Here is a 21,058-nt window from a genome sequence, read left to right on the forward strand (position 1 = left end):
TCGGCTTGCAAGCCTCCCCTTTTTCCACCAAACATGACAATGGTCATTATGGCCAAACAGTTCTATTTTTGTTTCATCAGACCAGAGGACATTTCTCCAAAAGGTACGATCTTTGTCCCCATGTGCAGTTGCAAACCGTAGTCTGGCTTTTTTTATGGCGGTTTTAGAGCAGTGGCTTCTTCCTTGCTGATTGGCCTTTCAGGTTATGTCGATATAGGACTCGTTTTACTGTACGGTACTTTTGTACCCGTTTTCTCCAGCATCTTCACAAGGTCCTTTGCTGTTGTTCTGGGATTGATTTGCACTTTTCCCATCAGAGTACGTTCATCTCTAGGAGACAAAATGCGACTCCTTCCTGAGCGGTATGACGGCTGCATGGTCCCATGTTGTTTATACTTGCGTACTATTGTTTGTACAGATGAACGTGGTATCTTCAGGCGTTTGGAAATTGCTCCCAAGGATGAACCAGATTTATTTTGATTTTTTTGAATTTTGATTTTCCCATGATGTAAGCATGGTAGGCCTTGAAGGTAGGCCTTGAAATACATCCACAGGTACACCTCCAATTGACTGATGTCAATGATGTCAATTAGCCTATCAGAACTTCTAAAGCCATGACATTATTTTCTGGAACTTTCCAAGCTGTTTAAAAGGCACAGTCAACTTAGTGTATGTAAACTTCTGACCCACTGGAATTGTGATACAGTGAAATAATCTGTCTGTAAACAATTGTTGGAAAAATTACTTGTCATGCACAAAGTAGTAGAGTCCTAACCGACTTGCCAAAAGTATAGTTTGTTAACAAGACATTTGTGGAGTGGTTGAAAAACGAGTTAATGACTCCAACCTAAGTGTATCAATGTATACTGGCAATACATGCAGCAACCCTTCGCCAGGGTTGCAATCTGAGCCCTGCACTCTTCAATATTTACATCAACGAATTGGCCACTATTCTAGAAAACTCCTCAGCCCCTGGTGTTAGTCTTCACAAGTCAGAGGTTAAATGTCTGCTCTTCGCAGATAACCTGTGCCTGCTGTCACTCACAGCAGAGCCTGGACCTGCTGGAGCAGTACTGCCAGACCTGGGCCCTGGCCATAAACCCCAAAAAGACTAAAACAATGATTTTCCAGATCTCAGGGAATTAGATCAAAGTTCTCAATTGGTACAAAATATATAGAGTACTGCACTCACTACAATTACTTAGGTTTAAAAATAAACTCAACTGGATACCTAAATGAGGAAGTGAATGAACTGAGAGCGATGCACTGAGGGCATTCTACGCCATTAAAAAACAAATTCAATGTGTCATAGAGAGAGAGAAGTGACCAAAGAAAGTGAGACAGTGAGAGAGAAAGAGGGAGAATGAGATATGGGAGTGGGAGAAGATAGGTAAGCATGTGATGGAAAGAGTGTGAGACCAGGGAGAGTAGTTACAGTTTAGGAGCATGTTAGGGGGTGCATAGGCCTAATCCTAGCCAATCCAGCCTCCTGGCTGGCATTTTGAGGCTCCTCAATACAAGGGAGGGTTGTGTGTCAATACAAAGGTTTTTGTGTGTCTGGCTGAAATGACTGTGTTAACGCGTCGACAATATAAAACACAACACAAAAAAACAATGGACCAGGGCGCTGTTCATTAGGGAAAACATTTTAAAAAGATTCACAAAAAAAAAAAGAAAAAAATCTTATTGGACAACTCCAGGTAGTCCCTCGGCATTAGTTATTTTGTCTACTGTTTGGTATGTAATAAACATGACCCAGTGAGTTTGCCTCCCTCCCTCTCCACTCACCAGACTCTTCCTGCTATCGGGGATGGCGCTGATGTCCACCGGCTCCCTTGCGATGGCGTTGACGAAGCGAGCCTCCGCCACGGCGATGGCACAGATCACATGGACCCACCTGGTAGAGAGGAGAGGACACACAAATCGACGTGCGCCCCCGACTGTTCTCAACACCTAGGGTCACGATGCCAGTATCAAGTAGGGCTATGATGATGATAGACTGTTTTTTTGGGAAAGGGGGGGATAGTCCCAGTGTCGCCCAGAGTCTCGTGTTTATTTCTGAGCTACACACTATGATACTGGTATGGTGACAACACTACACACAGTGAATGTCATAAGTAATGCATTTTAAAGTAACATAGCGGTATTAAGAAGGTAGGAAAGGCCACTGACCGGTTGTCTGTGGTCATCTTCAGAGCCCCTCCCCGTAAGTTACACAGACAGCAGTCCTGTGAGAACACAAACACAGAGGTCAGGATGTGGGTAGGCAGTGGGCACAGACCCGGGGGGATTCACAAAATGTGCGACTTAAGATATCCTCAGCCAAAATGAATGACAGACTTGAGTTATTTTAGATTAATTCGGACTATTCTGAGGAAGTGTGTACTGGCTTCAAAATTCTCAAAATTGACAAACGGTACTATTGCTGCCTTTTCCTCGTTTTTAAGGGAAGGTCCCTACTGTTGACCAATCACAGACGAAAGGACGTACTGTTGACCAATCACAGACGAAAGGACGTACTGTTGACCAATCACAGACGAAAGGACGTACTGTTTCAGAGTGACCGATGTTCCCACATATACGTTTCCAAAACGTTGAACAGATGGTCAATAGAGAAAGCCCAGCGGTTTCAGTCTGTAGGAACTTGTTTCAGGTGAAGGCATTGTGTTGAGTGAGGGACTCACCGCTGTCCAGGCGAGCGCTGTACATCGCGAACACATCCAGGGCTGATTGTGTACCGTGTCCAGACTAACACCATAACAACCTGGAGAGAGAGAGAGAGAGGAGAGAAGTGAAGAGAGAGGAGAAGTGAAGAGGGAGGAGAGAGAGGAGAATGTAACTTAACTAGGCAAGTCAGTTAAGAACAAGATAAAATAAATCAACAGATAAAATGAATCTTCTGGTCTGCCTTCTACACTTAGTGGTACTGAATCTACTGAGCCATGGGAAAAGGACTCCATTAATGAAAGCACATCCTCCATTCTCATACAAAAATATCTTCTTAAAAATCCTCACATCTACATGTCATTGGTTGTTCTGCAGTAGTCCCTTATTAGGCACCAAAATATATTATTTATTTCATAGCATTTACATCAACTACGCACAACCTTCCATTTTATTGCATGACATAAGTATTTGATCACCTACCAACCAACCAAGAATTCCGGCTCTCACAGACCTGTTAGTTTTTCTTTAAGAAGCCCTCCTGTTCTCCACTCATTACCTGTATTAACTGCACCTGTTTGAACTCGTTACCTGTATAAAAGACACCTGTCCACACACTCAATCAAACAGACTCCAACCTCTCCACAATGGCCAAGACCAGAGAGCTGTGTAAGGACATCAGGGATAAATTGTAGACCTGCACAAGGCTGGGATGGGCTACAGGACAATAGGCAAGCAGCTTGGTGAGAAGGCAACAACTGTTGGTGCAATTATTAGAAAATGGAAGAAGTTCAAGATGACGGTCAATCACCCTCGGTCTGGGGCTCCATGCAAGATCTCACCTCGTGGGGCATCAATGATCATGAGGAAGGTGAGGGATCAGCCCAGAACTACACGGCAGGACCTGGTCAATGACCTGAAGAGAGCTGGGACCACAGTCTCAAAGAAAACCATTAGTAACACACTACGCCGTCATGGATTAAAATCCTGCAGCGCACGCAAGGTCCCCCTGCTCAAGCCAGCGCATGTCCAGGCCCGTCAGAAGTTTGCCAATGACCATCTGGATGATCCAGAGGAGGAATGGGAGAAGGTCATGTGGTCTGATGAGACAAAAATAGAGCTTTTTGGTCTAAACTCCACTCACTGTGTTTGGAGGAAGAAGAAGGATGAGTACAACCCCAAGAACACCATCCCAACCGTGAAGCATGGAGGTGGAAACCTCATTCTTTGGGGATGCTTTTCTGCAAAGGGGACAGGACGACTGCACCGTATTGAGGGGAGGATGGATGGGGCCATGTATCGCGAGATCTTGGCCAACAACCTCCTTCCCTCAGTAAGAGCATTGAAGATGGGTCGTGGCTGGGTCTTCCAGCATGACAACGACCCGAAACACACAGCCAGGGCAACTAAGGAGTGGCTCCGTAAGAAGCATCTCAAGGTCCTGGAGTGGCCTAGCCAGTCTCCAGACCTGAACCCAATAGAAAATCTTTGGAAGGAGCTGAAAGTCCGTATTGCCCAGCGACAGCCCCTAAACCTGAAGGATCTGGAGAACGTCTGTATGGAGGAGTGGGCCAAAATCCCTGCTGCAGTGTGTGCAAACCTGGTCAAGAACTACAGGAAACGTATGATCTCTGTAATTGCAAACAAAGGTTTCTGTACCAAATATTAACTTCTGCTTTTCTGATGTATCAAATACTTATGTCATGCAATAAAATGCAAATTAATTACTTAAAAATCATACAATGTAATTTTCTGGATTTTTGTTTTAGATTCCACCTCTCACAGTTGAAGTGTACCTATGATAAAAATTACAGACCTCTACATGCTTTGTAAGTAGGAAAACCTGCAAATATCGGCAGTGTATCAAATACTTCTTCTCCCCACTGTATATATATTTTTACACTTATTTAATATTTATTTAACTAGGCAAGTCAGTTAAGAACATATTCTTATTTTCAATGACCTTACAGTTAACTAGTCCAACGCTCTAACCACCTGATTACATTGCACTCCACGAGGAGCCTGCCTGTTACGCGAATGCAGTAGAAGCCAAGGTAAGTTGCTAGCTAGCATTAAACTTATCTTATAAAAAACAATCAATCAATCATAATCACTAGTTAACTACACATGGTTGATGATATTACTAGTTTATCTAGCGTGTCCTGCGTTGCATATAATCGATGCTGTGCGTATCGTTGCTCCAATGTGTACCTAACCATAAACATCAATGCCTTTCTTAAAATCAATACACAGAAGTATATATTTTTTTAAACCTGCATATTTAGCTAAAAGAAATCCAGGTTAGCAGGCAATATTAACCAGGTGAAATTGTGTCACTTCTCTTGCGTTCATTGCACGCAGAGTCAGTGTATATGCAACAGTTTGGGCCGCCTAATTTGCCAGAATTTTACGTAATTATGACATAACATTGAAGGTTGTGCAATGTAACAGGAATATTTTGACTTATGGATGCCACCCGTTAGATAAAATACGGAACGGTTCCGTATTTCACTGAAAGAATAAACGTCTTGTTTTCGAGATGATAGTTTCCGGATTCGACCATATTAATGACCTAAGGCTCGTATTTCTGTATGTTATTATGTTATAACTAAGTCTATGATTTGATAGAGCAGTCTGACTGAGCAGTGGTAGGCAGCAGCAGGCTCGTAAGCATTCATTCAAACAGCACTTTTGTGCGTTTTGCCAGAAGCTCTTTGCTGTGCTTTAAGCCTATCAACTCCCGAGATTAGGCTGGTGTAACCGATGTGAAATGGCTAGCTAGTTAGCGGGGTGCGCGCTAATAGCGTTTCAAACGTCACTCGCTCTGAGATTTGGAGTAGTTATTCCCCTTGCTCTGCATGGGTAACGCTGCTTCGAGGATGGCTGTTGTCGATGTGTTCCTGGTTCGAGCCCAGGTAGGGGCGAGGAGAGGGACGGAAGCTATACTGTTACATTGGCAATACTAAAGTGCCTATAAGAACATCCAATAGTCAAAGGTATATGAAATACAGATGGTATAGAGACTACAATAATATAATAACTACAACCTAAAACTTCTTACCTGGGAATATTGAAGACTCATGTTAAAAGGAACCACCAGCTGTCATATGTTCTCATGTTCTGAGCAAGGAACTTAAACGTTAGCTTTCTTACATGGCACATATTGCACTTTTACTTTCTTCTCCAACACTTTGTTTTTGCATTATTTAAACCAAATTGAACATGTTTCATTATTTATTTGAGGCTAAATTGATTTTATTTATGTATTATATTAAGTTAATATAAGTGTTCATTCAGTAATGTAATTGTCAAAAAAAATATTTATTTTAATTTAAAAAAATTAAAATAAAAACATCAGCAGATTAATCGGTATCGGCTTTTTTTGGTCCTCCGATAATTGGTATCGAAAAATCATAATCGGTCAACCTCTACTCTAGAGACAGCAGGAGCGGTAGAGATACTCTCAATGATCGGCTATGAAAAGCCAACTGACATTTACTCCTGAGGTGCTGACCTGTTGCACCCTCGACAACTACTGTGATTATTATTATTTGACCATGCTGGTCATCTATGAACATTTGAACATCTTGGCCATGTTCTATTTTAATCTCCACCCGGCACAGCCAGAAGAGGACTGGCCACCCCTCATAGCCTGGTTCCTCTCTAGGTTTCTTCCTAGGTTTTGGCCTTTCTAGGGAGTTTTTCCTAGCCACCGTGCTTCTACACCTGCATTGCCTGCTGTTTGGGGTTTCAGGCTGGGTTTCTGTACAGCACTTTGAGATATCAGCTGATGTAAGAAGGGCTTTATAAATACATTTGATTTGAGAGTGGGGGGGGTGAGAGGAGTGAGATGAGAGCGTGGGGGGTGAAATGAGAGCGTGGGGGGGTGAGATGAGAGGAGAGCGTGGGGGGGTGAGATGAGAGAGTGGGGGTGAGAAGAGAGAGTGGGGGGGTGTGAGATGAGGAGAGTGGGGGGGGGGGTGAGAGGAGAGTAGAGTGGGGGGGGGGGGGGGTGAGAGGAGAGGGGGGGGGGGGGTGTGAGAGTGGGGGGGGTGAGAGGAGAGAGTGGGGGGGGGTGAGAAGAGAGAGTGGGGGGGGTGAGAGGAGAGTGGGGGGGAGAGAGGAGAGTGGGGGGGAGAGAGGAGAGTGGGGGGAGAGAGGAGAGTGGGGGGGGGGGTGAGAGTGGGGGGGGGGGGGTGAGAGTGGGGGGTGAGAGGAGAGGGGGGGTGAGAGGAGAGAGGGGGGGTGAGAGGAGAGAGGGGGGGTGAGAGGAGAGTGAGGGGGGGTGAGAGGAGAGTGAGGGGGGGTGAGAGGAGAGTGAGGGGGTGAGAGAGGAGAGTGAGGGGGGGTGAGAGGAGAGTGAGGGGGTGAGAGAGGAGAGTGGGGGGGGAGAGAGGAGAGTGGGGGGGGGGAGAGAGGAGAGTGGGGGGGGGGGAGAGAGGAGAGTGGGGGGGGGAGAGAGTGGGGGGGGGAGAGGGGGGGGTGAGAGTGGGGGGGTGGGGAGAGGAGAGGGGGGGGTGAGAGGAGAGAGTGTGGGGGGGGGGGGGTGGGGGGGGGGGGGTGAGAGGAGAGGATTTTGTTCTGGCACTCTACAGCCCTGTCTTCCTCACCCTCCTCAGGGGACCTAGGGTACAAAGAGATGTGTGGTGATAGGCATTGGTGAGTTGGTCTCCACAGCATGTCCGTACCTGACCTCTGCTGACCTCCGCAGCTGGTGAGGGCCGAACGTAGCCCCGGCACGGGGGCGGCCGAAACGGGTCAGACAGCTGCTGGGGAGGTGTGTGTGTACACATGGTAAGATCGTACTGTAATTAAATTCAACCAAAGCTGGGGAAATAGTCCAATTTGGAGTAATTTGTTGGCAGTAAGCCATATTTATCATGGTCAAAGAAGAATGAGATTTTTGGAGGGTTGAAAATCAGCAAATTAATTGTACAGTGGACAGTACTATGGAACTCAACTAATACTTCTCACTGTCTATGATATGGATTCTGTTGGTTGCAGCCAGGTTTTGCAGCCAATATTCACAATTGATGTCCTGGTTAAATGAAAATAAAAATGCCACGTAGCTCTAATGCAAAGTTTTCCAAGACCGTTCTGCAGTAATCAGAGTGGCGTCACTTAGCTGGCTGCACAGTCACACACTAACCTCTCCCTGTGTGTCGCAAGCTAATACATGTTGTCATGACCCAACTTGTAAGTCGCTCTGGATAAGAGCGTCTGCTAAATGACTTAAATGTAAATGTAAAATGACGTTGGCCTAGGGGTAGGTTTATGACAGTCATAAATACCTCTTTCCCCCCTTTTCCCTCTCCCTACTATAACTGATGTGACATAAGAAAACCCCTTGGTTAACATAGAGATTCTGGGAACATCAGAAGTGGGGGGAAATGAACTATATTCTGGTAATCCGACCAACTGAACATATGCGGTGGTACTTAAGGTATATTATGTCAGTTCGGTTGCCCTCTGACACATTCTCATCAATGATAGAATGACAAACTCTACTGTGGAAAGTCTAAACGTCAGAGGTATCGGATTCACATGGAATTGTTGTTTAATTCAAATGTTTGAATATGAAATTATTTGTGAAGAGATTAAATGTAATTTTAGCTTCCAAATGAGAGATTTGGATTTTCATAAATTTGGGCTTCTGCTCAACTAGGGGCCCGCCCCTGTGAAGAGACATGGGTTATAAACTTTTCAGACACACCCCTCTCCCTCCACTATAAAAGCCATTGACAAAAATATAACTTCCTGTTCCGGGTACATTTAGGATGACGATCCGATGTCAGAATGGTTCAGATAATAACTACAGAACTAAGCCAACATCAGCATGGACTTTGGTTGTAAATGGTATGAACTTTGAACTCGTATTCACTACAGAAGTGATACCTCCTAGCCGTTGAGTTAGCAACAGCTGCTACAAATGCAGGTTAGGAAGGACAGTCAGAGTATCCCGTCTACTACACATCGACGCTACTCCAACGAATCCAGTGACCACCAGAGACATTCTTCAAAGGACAGAGGTCTCAGGTTGGCGATACGGTCGTCCATCTACCACCAACCTACTGAAGCGCAGCTCAGAGTAAATATTTATTGCATTTTCCTTTTTCAAATGGGCGGTAATTTAGAATGCATAAGATACTGTATTTGCGATAACACAGCTTCGCCTATGTTCCAGTCTCCCGCTCTTTCACTAAAACCCAGCCCCCCCCTTTCCTTTGTGTAACAAGCTGTCATGTCTATTCCGCCCGCTAGGGACGTTTGCCTTTATGACGGCAAGTTTGTGATTCAAGTTATGATTTAATTGGATATGTGTGATTCTGTGTGATTAGTTAGGTATTTAGTAAATAAATAATTAAACCCAATTTTGTATTGCTGATTCAACTTGTTAGCCAGGATTCTTGCAGATAACCAAGGATTTACCACTTTCAGATGAGACTGAATAAAATGACGATTAATGTGACTGCTATGGATGTAAAATATTACTAAATCTTTAAGAGTTTATTCGGAAGATAACAGCTCTATAAATATTATTTCATGGTGTCCCTCTCTAGTTAATTACGTTTACATGATTAGCTCAATCAGGTAATATTAATTACGGAGAAATTATTTTATAGAATAGAATGTCAAAGCAATTAATCTGGCATAGTCAAAGACACGACAATGTGTAGACTTTACCGTGAAATGCTTCCTCACGAGCCCCTTTCCCAACAACGCAGAGTTAAAAAGTAACAAAAATTTGCTAAAGATTTATAAATAAATAGTTACACAATAAAATAACAACAAGGCTTTATACACAACGAGTACCAGTACCGAGTCAATGTGCAATGGTACAAGGTAGTGTAGTTGAAGTAACATGTACATGAAGGGTCAAAGTGACCGGGCAATCAGGAGAGATAATAAAGTAGAAGCAGTGTGAAAGTGTCTATAAGTGCGTGTGTGGCGTCAATATGCATGTGTGTGTTTTGTGTGTGTGTGTGTGAGCGTATGTAGTGTGTGCGTTGAAAAGGCATTGGTGAGTTGGTCTCCAACATTTCGCTACACTCGCATTAACATCTGCTAACCATGTGTATGTGACAAATAACATTTTATTTGATTCGTTGGAGTGTCAGTGTAGCGTTTGTGTATATATATATATATATATATATATATATATATATATACACAGTGGGGAGAACAAGTATTTGATACACTGCCGATTTTGCAGGTTTTCCTACTTACAAAGCATGTAGAGGTCTGTAATTTTTATCATAGGTACACTTCAACTGTGAGAGAAGGAATCTAAAACAAAAACCCAGAAAATCACATTGTATGATTTTTAAGTAATTAATTTGCATTTTATTGCATGACATAAGTATTTGATACATCAGAAATTCAGAACTTAATATTTGGTACAGAAACCTTTGTTTGCAATTACAGAGATCATACGTTTCCTGTAGTTCTTGACTAGGTTTGCACACACTGCAGCAGGGATTTTGGCCCACTCCTCCCTACAGATCTTCTCCAGATCCTTCAGGTTTCGGGGCTGTCGCTGGGCAATACGGAGTTTCGGCTCCCTCCAAAGATTTTCTATTGGGTTCAGGTCTGGAGACTGGCTAGGCCACTCCAGGACCTTGAGATGCTTCTTACGGAGCCACTCCTTAGTTGCCCTGGCTGTGTGCTTCGTGTCGTTGTCATGCTGGAAGACCCAGCCACGACCCATCTTCAATGCTCTTACTGAGGGAAGGAGGTTGTTGGTGTAGATCTCGCGATACATGGCCCCATCCATCCTCCCCTCAATACAGTGCAGTCGTCCTGTCCCCTTTGCAGAAAAGCATCCCCAAAGAATGATGTTTCCACCTCCATGCTTCACGGTTGGGATGGTGTTCTTGGGGTTGTACTCATCCTTCTATTCCTCCAAACACGGCGAGTGGAGTTTAGAGCAAAAAGCTCTATTTTTGTCTCATCAGACCACATGACCTTCTCCCATTCCTCCTCTGGATCATCCAGATGGTCATTGGCAAACTTCAGACGGGCCTGGACATGCGCTGGCTTGAGCAGGGGGACCTTGCGTGCGCTGCAGGATTTTAATCCATGACGGCGTAGTGTGTTACTAATGGTTTTCTTTGAGACTGTGGTCCCAGCTCTCTTCAGGTCATTGACCAGGTCCTGCCGTGTAGTTCTGGGCTGATCCCTCACATTCCTCATGATCATTGATGCCCCACGAGGTGAGATCTTGCATGGAGCCCCAGACCGAGGGTGATTGACCGTCATCTTGAACTTCTTCCATTTTCTAATAATTGTGCCAACAGTTGTTGCCTTCTCACCAAGCTGCTTGCCTATTGTCCTGTAGCCCATCCCAGCCTTGTACAGGTCTACAATTTATCCCTGATGTCCTTACACAGCTCTCTGGTCTTGGCCATTGTGGAGAGGTTGGAGTCTGTTTGATTGAGTGTGTGGACAGGTGTCTTTTATACAGGTAACGAGTTCAAACAGGTGCAGTTAATACAGGTAATGAGTGGAGAACAGGAGGGCTTCTTAAAGAAAAACTAACAGGTCTGTGAGAGCCGGAATTCTTACTGGTTGGTAGGTGATCAAATACTAATGTCATGCAATAAAATGCAAATTAATTACTTAAAAATCATACAATGTGATTTTCTGGACTTTTGTTTTAGATTCCGTCTCTCACAGTTGAAGTGTACCTATGATAAAAATGACAGACCTCTACATGCTTTGTAAGTAGGAAAACCTGCAAAATCGGCAGTGTATCAAATACTTGTTCTCCCCACTGTATATATGTGTATAGAGTCGGTACAAAAAAAACTAGCAGGGGGGGGGGGGGGGTCAATGCAAATAGTCCAAGTAGATATTTGATTATAAGACTGTTCGGCAGTCTCGCGACTTGGGGGTGGAAGCTGTTCGGCAGTCTCGCGACTTGGGGGTGGAAGCTGTTCGGCAGTCTCGCGACTTGGGGGTGGAAGCTGTTCAGGACCCTTTTGGTCCCAGAGTTGGTGCTCCGGTATCTCTTGCCATGCGTTAGCAGAGAGAACAATCTATGATTTGGGTGTCTGGAGTCTGACCATTTTTAAGGCTTTCCTCTGACTGGTATCCAAGAATGGCGTAGCAGTCGGATGTGTCTTTGTCCTGTCTTGTCCCGTGTAAATAGTATTCGTATTTTTCGTATACATTTCGTATTTATTTTAATTTCACTTTCCATCTAGGAACTGAATATACATTCCTACATTCCGCCTCACCCAATGTGGTACGGACCTGCTATTTTTTATATACTTTTGAACCGTAACCCCAATCAGAAGCTAGCCAGATAACTAGCTACTAGCTAGTAGTCAGTTAGCCACTGCTGCGGTCTTCGCCCTTAACTCGGACACAGCCAGCTTCAATACCGGGCCGATACCTGCCAGTCTGCAAGCGCGATATCAACCCAGAGCATATAGGACTGCTTTTTCTCTACCACATCACCGGATTCCTGACGCAAGCTCTGGACAATTACACCGTATTATCACAGCTAGCTAGCTGCAACCGAGTGGCTACTACTGGCTAACACCTCTGTCCCGAAGCAAGCACCAGTTAGCCTTGAGCTAGCCTCGAGCTAGGCCCATCTGCCGGCTAGCTGCAGCGCGATATCAACCCAGAGCATATAGGACTGCTTTTTCTCTACCACATCACCGGATTCCTGACGCAAGCTCTGGACAATTACACCGTATCATCACAGCTAGCTAGCTGCAACCGAGTGGCTACTACTGGCTAACACCTCTGTCCCGAAGCAAGCACCAGTTAGCCTTGAGCTAGCCTCGAGCTAGGCCCATCTGCCGGCTAGCTGCAAGCGCGATATCAACCCAGAGCATATAGGACTGCTTTTTCTCTACCACATCACCGGATTCCTGACGCAAGCTCTGGACAATTACACCGTATCATCACAGCTAGCTAGCTGCAACCGAGTGGCTACTACTGGCTAACACCTCTGTCCCGAAGCAAGCACCAGTTAGCCTTGAGCTAGCCTCGAGCTAGGCCCATCTGCCGGCTAGCTGAAGAGCTAGTGCCACTGCCACTGCCACGAAGCTAGCACCAGTTAGCAAACACTATTCTACAATTCACAACCTCTCTTTCGCCATCGCCATCTGGCTTGGATTCTCTGTCGACACAACCACGTCTGAGCAGACCCCCTCCGTCTGAGCAGACCACCCCCCGGGCTACTAACTTTACACGCCGCGTGCTAGCTTAGTGGAGGCCTCCTCTGCTCCATCTACGGCTGCCCCCTGGACACTATGATCACTTGGCTACATAGCTGATGCATGCTTGACTGTCCATTAATTCACGGTACTCCATTCTGTTTATTTGTGTCTTATCTGTCGGCTCTGTGCTTTAACTCAGGATCTGTGTGTAGTTAATCCGACCCTCTCTGCCTAGTCATCGCCATTTTTTACCTGTTGTTGCTGTGTCAGACTAGCACCCTGTTATTGCTGCTGTTATCTTACCTGTTGTTTTAGCTAGCTCTCCCAATCAAGACCTGCAATCACTTTATGCCTTATTGTATGTCTCTCTCAAATATCAATATGCCTTGCATACTGTTGTTCAGGCTAGTTTTCATTGTCATTGTTTTGGTTTGCAATGGACCCTGTAGTTCCACTCTCCGTACCTCTGATACCCCCTTTGTCCCACCCCCCACACATGCGGTGACCTCACCCATTGAGACCAGCATGTCCAGAGATACAACCTCTCTTATCATCACCCAGTGCCTGGGCTTGCCTCCGCTGTACCCGCGCCCCTCCATACCCCTGTCTGCACATTATGCCCAGAATCTATTCTACCACGCCCATAAATCTGCTCCTTTTATTCTTTGTCCCCAACGCTCTAGGCGACCAGTTTTGATAGCCTTTAGCCGCACCCTCATCCTACTACTCCTCTGTTCCTCGGGTGATGTGGAGGTAAACCCAGGCCCTGCATGTCCCCAGTCACCCTCATTTGTTGACTTCTGCGATCGAAAAAGCCTTGGCCTCATGCATGTCAACATCAGAAGCCTGTTTGAGTAAGTTTGCCTTACTCACCGCTTTAGCACACTCTGCCAATCCTGATGTCCTTGCCGTGTCCGAATCCTGGCTTAGGAAGGCCACCAAAAATTCTGAGATTTCCATACCCAACTATAACACTTTCCGTCAAGATAGAACTGCCAAAGGGGGAGGAGTTGCAATCTACTGCAGAGATAGCCTGCAAAGTTCTGTCATACTTTCCAGGTCTATGCCCAAACAGTTCGAACTTCTAATTTTAAAAATTAATCTCTCCAGAAATAAGTCTCTCACTGTTGCCGCCTGCTACCGACCCCCCTCAGCTCCCAGCTGTGCCCTGGACACCATCTGTGAATTGATCGCTCCCCATCTAGCTTCAGAGTTTGTTCTGTTAGGTGACCTAAACTGGGATATGCTTAACACCCCGGCAGTCCTACAATCCAAGCTTGATGCCCTCAATCTCACACAAATCATCAAGGAACCCACCAGGTACAACCCTAAATCCGTAAACATGGGCACCCTAATAGACATTATCCTGACCAACCTGCCCTCCAAATACACCTCTGCTGTCTTCAATCAAGATCTCAGCGATCACTGCCTCATTGCCTGTATCCGCCACGGGTCTGCGGTCAAACGACCACCCCTCATCACTGTCAAACGCTCCCTAAAACACTTCTGCGAGCAGGCCTTTCTAATCGACCTGGCCCGGGTACCCTGGAAGGATATTGACCTCATCCCGTCAGTTGAGGATGCCTGGTCATTCTTTAAATGTTACTTCCTCACCATATTAGACAAGCATGCTCCGTTCAAAAAATGCAGAACCAAGAACAGATATAGCCCTTGGTTCACTCCAGACCTGACTGCCCTCGACCAGCACAAAAACATCCTGTGGCGAACTGCAATAGCATCGAATAGCCCCCGCGATATGCAACTGTTCAGGGAAGTCAGGAACCAATACACGCAGTCAGTCAGGAAAGCAAAGGCCAGCTTTTTCAAGCAGAAATTCGCATCCTGTAGCTCTAACTCCAAAAAGTTCTGGGATACTGTAAAGTCCATGGAGAACAAGAGCACCTCCTCCCAGCTGCCCACTGCACTGAGGCTAGGTAACACGGTCACCACCGATAAATCCGTGATAATCGAAGACTTCAACAAGCATTTCTCAATGGCTGGCCATGCCTTCTTCCTGGCGACTCCAACCTTGGCCAACAGCCCCGCCCCCCCCCGCTGCTACTCGCCCAAGCCTCCCCAGCTTCTCCTTTACCCAAATCCAGATAGCAGATGTTCTGAAAGAGCTGGAAAACCTGGACCCATACAAATCAGCTGGGCTTGACAATCTGGACCCCCTATTTCTGAAACTGTCCGCCGCCATTGTCGCACCCCCTATTACCAGCCTGTTCAACCTCTCCTTCGTATCATCTGAGATCCCCAAGGATTGGAAAGCTGCCGCGGTCATCCCCCTCTTCAAAGGGGGAGACACCCTGGACCCAAACTGTTACAGACCTATATCCATCCTGCCCTGCCTATCTAAGGTCTTCGAAAGCCAAGTCAACAAACAGATCACTGACCATCTCGAATCCCACCGTACCTTCTCCGCTGTGCAATCCGGTTTCCGAGCCGGTCACGGATGCACCTCAGCCACGCTCAAGGTACTAAACGACATCATAACCGCCATCGATAAAAGACATTACTGTGCAGCCGTCTTCATCGACCTGGCCAAGGCTTTCGACTCTGTCAATCACCATATTCTTATCGGCAGACTCAGTAGCCTCGGTTTTTCTAATGACTGCCTTGCCTGGTTCACCAACTACTTTGCAGACAGAGTTCAGTGTGTCAAATCGGAGGGCATGTTGTCCGGTCCTCTGGCAGTCTCTATGGGGGTACCACAGGGTTCAATTCTCGGGCCGACTCTTTTCTCTGTATACATCAATGATGTTGCTCTTGCTGCGGGCGATTCCCTGATCCACCTCTACGCAGACGACACCATTCTATATACTTCCGGCCCTTCCTTGGACACTGTGCTATCTAACCTCCAAACGAGCTTCAATGCCATACAACACTCCTTCCGTGGCCTCCAACTGCTCTTAAACGCTAGTAAAACCAAATGCATGCTTTTCAACCGTTCGCTGCCTGCACCCGCACGCCCGACTAGCATCACCACCCTGGACGGTTCCGACCTAGAATATGTGGACATCTATAAGTACCTAGGTGTCTGGCTAGACTGCAAACTCTCCTTCCAGACTCATATCAAACATCTCCAATCCAAAATCAAATCAAGAATCGGCTTTCTATTCCGCAACAAAGCCTCCTTCACTCACGCCGCCAAACTTACCCTAGTAAAACTGACTATCCTGCCGATCCTCGACTTCGGCGATGTCATCTACAAAATAGCTTCCAACACTCTACTCAGCAAACTGGATGCAGTTTATCACAGTGCCATTCGTTTTGTTACTAAAGCACCTTATACGACCCACCACTGCGACCTGTATGCCCTAGTCGGCTGGCCCTCGCTACATGTTCGTCGTCAGACCCACTGGCTCCAGGTCATCTACAAGGCTATGCTAGGTAAAGTGCCGCCTTATCTCAGTTCACTGGTCACGATGGCTACACCCACCCGCAGCACGCGCTCCAGCAGGTGTATCTCACTGATCATCCCTAAAGCTAAAACCTCATTTGGACGCCTTTCCTTCCAGTTCTCTGCTGCCTGCGACTGGAACGAATTGCAAAAATCTCTGAAGTTGGAGACTTTTATCTCCCTCAACAACTTTAAAAATCTGCTATCCGAGCAGCTAACCGATCGCTGCAGCTGTACATAGTCCATCTGTAAACTACCCACCCAATTTACCTACCTCACCCCCCATACTGCTTTTATTTATTTACTTTTCTGCTCTTTTGCACACCAGTACCAATATCTCTTCTTGCACATGATCATCTGATGATTTATCACTCCAGTGTTAATCTGCTAAATTGTAATTATTCGATTTATTGCCTACCTCATGCCTTTTGCACACATTGTATATAGATTCTCTTTTTTTCTACCATGTTATTGACTTGTTTATTGTTTACTCCATGTGTAACTCTGTGTTGTCTGTTCACACTGCTATGCTTTATCTTGGCCAGGTCGCAGTTGCAAATGAGAACTTGTTCTCAACTAGCCTACCTGGTTAAATAAAGGTGAAAAAAAATAAAAAAATAAAAAAATGAAGGACGGCAGGGAGCCCGGCCCCAGTGATGTACTGGGCCAGATTCACTACCATCTGTAGCGCCTTATGGTGGGATCCCAAATAGTTGCCATACCAAGCAGTGATGCAGCCAGTCAAGATGCTCTCAATCATGCGTAGCGGAAGTGTTGTTGCCTACTCGTTAGAAAGTCCAGGATCCAGTTGCAGAGGGAGGTGTTTAGTCCCAGGGTCCTTAGCTTAGTGATGAGCTTTGTGGGCACTATGGTGTTGAACACTGAGTTGTAGTCAATGAACAGCATTCTCACGTAGTGTTCTTTTTGTCCAGGTGGGAAAGGGAAGTGTGGAGTGCAATAGATAGAGATTGCATCATCTGTGGATCTGTATGCCAATTGGACTGGGTCCAGGGTCTCTGGGATGATGGTGTTGATGTGAGCCATGACCAGCCTTTCACAGCATTACACGGCTACAGATGTGAGTGCTAAGGGGCAATGGTCATTTAGACCGGTTACATTGGTGTTCTAAGGCACAGGGACTATGATGGTCTACTTGAAACATGTAGGTATTATAGACTGGGTCAGGGAGAGTTTGAAAATGTCAGTGAAGATACTGGTCAGCCCTGTGGCCTTGTGAATGTTAACCTGTTTAAAGGTTTTACTGATATCGGTTACGGAGAGCTGTTCTCCTGCATGGTTCACTGTTGCTTGCCTCAAAGCGAACATAGAAGGTATTTAGCTCGTCTGGTAGGCTCGCGTCACTGGGCAGCTCTCGGCTGGGTTTCCCTTTGTAATCCGTAATAGTTTGCAAGCCGTGCCACATCTACACCGGCTCTGACGCTCATCAGTAGGATTCGATCTTAGTCCTGTATTGACGCTTTGCCTGTTTGATGGTTCGTCGGACGGCATAGCTGGATTTCTTATTAGTGTTCCGCTCCTTGAAAGTGGCAGCCTGAGCCTTTAGCTCAGTTTTGATGTTGCCTGTAATCCATGGCTTCTGGTTGGGATATGTACGTATGGTCACTGTGGGGACGACGTCATCGATGCACTTATTAATGAAGCTGGTGACTGATTTGTTAAACTTCGATGCCATCAGATGATTCCCGGAAGATATTCCAGTCTGTGTTAGCAAAACAGACCTGTAGCTTAGCGTCCGCTTCATCTGACCATTTCCACATTGAGTGCGTCACTAGTACTTCCTGCTTGAGTTTTTGCTTGTAAGCAGGAATCAGGAGGATAGAGTTATGGTCAGATTTGCCAAATGGAGGGCGAGGGAGAGCTTTGTATGAGTGTGTGTGGATTAAAGGTGAATTGTAGTTGTTTTGTTTTGCCTCTAGTTGCACAGATGATATGTTGGTAGAAATGAAGTAAAATGGATTTCAGTTTTCCTGCATTAAAATCACCGGCCACTAGGAGTGCAGCCTCTGGATAAGCATTTTCTTGCTTATGGCCTTATACAGCTCGTTGAGTGGGGTCTTAGTGCCAGCTTCAGTTTGTGGTGGTAAATAGACAGCTACGAAAAATATAAATAAATCTTGGTAAATAGTATGGTCTACAGCTTATCATGAGGTATTCTAAGTCAGGCGAGCAGAACCTTGAGACTTCCTTATTAATATAGAGATTGTGCACCAGCTGTTAACAAAAGACACTGCCGTTCTGTTCTGCTTATGTATAGAAATAAACAGCTAGATGTATATTTTCCATGTCCTTGTTCAGCCATGACTCAGAGAAACATAGGATATTACAGTTCTTCAGACCACGCTGATAGGATAGTGTCGAACGGCGCTCGTCCAGTTTATTTTCCAGTGATTGCACGTTCGCCAATAGAACAGAGGGTAGAAGCGGTTGATCCACTCGCCGTCGTAGTCTCGTCATGTATCCCCGCACGCTGGCTTTTAATGCTGACTCTTCCTTTTTTACGAGTGTCAGAGATTTGGGCCTGGTCCAGGTTGAGCAGTATGTCCTTCGCCGCAGGCTTATTGAAATCGAGGTTAGTGACCACTGTTCGCCATTCTAGTCTAACCGCTCCCTGTGTGTTGCATGCTAACCCCTCCCCACCATACAGAGGCTAGCCTAATTGGCTACGCAGCCTAGGCTGGGCGAGTAGAGAAAGAGGCGCAAAACTACTTCCTTTATCTCTTTTTGGGCAAGGGAACAGTTTTGGGAGACACTGGCACAACAATCCTGGGAAGTTCAGGGTGAGCGGCAGTAAATTAGCTAGAACAATTTGATTGGCATTTTGATCCTTGTGGAGAGAAAAATCCCCGCTTTGGGCCCAAGGGGGTGAAAATACATAATGGGAATTTAGATAAATACGCCGTGCAAACACTACAGACCATTAGCTTTGTGAATAAAAACCAGACAGGAAAACAAACACAGTAAATATCCTCTTAGGTAAACATGGAGGGAGACTTGACTGACTGGTATTGACTGGCTGGTACAGAATGGGAAGAACACAGTAAATATCCTCTTAGGTAAACATGGAGGGAGACTTGACTGGCTGGTACAGACTGGGGAGAACACAGTAAATATCCTCTTTGGTAAACACGGAGGGAGACTTGACTGGCTGGTACAGACTGGGGAGAACACAGTAAATATCCTCTTAGGTAAACATGGAGGGAGACTTGACTGGCTGGTACAGACTGGGGAGAACACAGTAAATATCCTCTTAGGTAAACATGGAGGGAGACTTGACTGGCTGGTACAGACTGGGGAGAACACAGTAAATATCCTCTTTGGTAAACACGGAGGGAGACTTGACTGGCTGGTATTGACTGGCTGGTACAGACTGGGGAGAACACAGTAAATATCCTCTTAGGTAAACACGGAGGGAGACTTGAATGGCTGGTACAGACTGGCTGCCTGGAACTGATTTGTTTGTTTGGTGAGGGCCTGGTTGAAAATATAGACTGTTTTTGTCTGGCTAGTAGTTGACTAAAGTAAACATATTATTTTGTCTGGCTGGTGCTGATCTATAGAAGACAATGCAATTGTTTTGACCGACTGATCTATAGAAGACAATACGATTGTTTTGACCGACTGATCTATAGAAGACAATACGATTGTTTTGACTGACTGATCTATAGAAGACAATGCAATTGTTTTGACCGACTGATCTATAGAAGACAATACGATTGTTTTGACCGACTGATCTATAGAAGACAATGCAATTATTTTGACCGACTGATCTAATGAAGACAATGCAATTGTTTTGACCGACTGATAAACAGACTGCCTGGCTTTCTACCCATCTATCCGTCCATCTGCCTGCCTGCCTGTATTAGTCAATATCAATGTGTCTATCTTTCTGTGGGCCTACTTACTGGAGTGGACCTGCAGGCTGCAGGAGGAGCAGGAGATCAGCGGGCTGGTGCAGTCTTCTCCCGTGTGGGAGTTGGAGGGCAGCGGCTCCGTGTTGTCCGGCCCGGCGCTGAAGCACATCTCTGGGACCAGCGGGTGGGTGCGGCTGCCGCAGCGGGGAGTGTGAGGGTGGTTGGGGGAACTGGGGCTGTCGGATGGGTACAGAGAGTCCTTCTGGGGCTGGATGGAACAGAGGAAGAGGTTACATATATTCTGGGGCTGGATGAAACAGGGGAAGGAGGTTACATATAATTCTGGGGCTGGATGAAACAGGGGAAGGAGGTTACATATATTCTGGGGCTGGATGAAACAGGGGAAGGAGGTTACATATATTCTGGGGCTGGATGAAACAGGGGAAGGAGGTTATAATATATTCTGGGGCTGGATGAAACAGGGGAAGGAGGTTACATATATTCTGGGGCTGGATGAAACAGAGGAAGGGGGTTACATATATTCTGTGGCTGGATGAAACAGAGGAAGGAGATTACATATATTCTGTGGCTGGATGAAACAGGGGAAGGAGGTTACATATATTCTGGGGCTGGATGAAACAGGGGAAGAGGTTACATATATTCTGGGGCTGGATGAAACAGGGGAAGAGGTTACATATATTCTGGGGCTGGATGAAACAGGGGAAGGAGGTTACATATATTCTGGGGCTGGATGAAACAGGGGAAGGAGGTTACATATATTCTGGGGCTGGATGAAACAGGGGAAGGAGGTTACATATATTCTAGGGCTGGATGAAACAGGGGAAGAGGTTACATATATTCTGGGGCTGGATGAAACAGGGGAAGGAGGTTACACTGGGTGGAGTTTAGAACTGTCACATTTCCCCCCAAAATCTATATTGAAC

The 21,058-nt window shown here is 45.9% G+C and overlaps 1 protein-coding gene across 4 annotated transcripts in view; it reads right to left on the reverse strand.

Annotated features, from left to right (window-relative positions):
- The window catches only part of LOC139539489 (lysine-specific demethylase 4B-like), a 103,065-nt gene that overhangs the window by 17,362 nt on the left and 64,645 nt on the right, over positions 1 to 21,058 (reverse strand). For all 4 annotated transcript variants that reach the window (XM_071342492.1, XM_071342491.1, XM_071342490.1 and 1 more), the window contains 4 exons: positions 20,166 to 20,382; positions 2,685 to 2,764; positions 2,173 to 2,228; positions 1,789 to 1,897 (listed from right to left, as the gene is read on the reverse strand). In XM_071342492.1, the coding sequence (XP_071198593.1) occupies positions 1,789 to 1,897; positions 2,173 to 2,228; positions 2,685 to 2,764; positions 20,166 to 20,382 (462 nt within the window). The remainder of the gene's footprint in view (positions 1 to 1,788; positions 1,898 to 2,172; positions 2,229 to 2,684; positions 2,765 to 20,165; positions 20,383 to 21,058) is intronic.

This window comes from Salvelinus alpinus, chromosome 15, assembly GCF_045679555.1.
Source record: "Salvelinus alpinus chromosome 15, SLU_Salpinus.1, whole genome shotgun sequence".
NCBI lineage: Eukaryota > Metazoa > Chordata > Actinopteri > Salmoniformes > Salmonidae > Salvelinus > Salvelinus alpinus.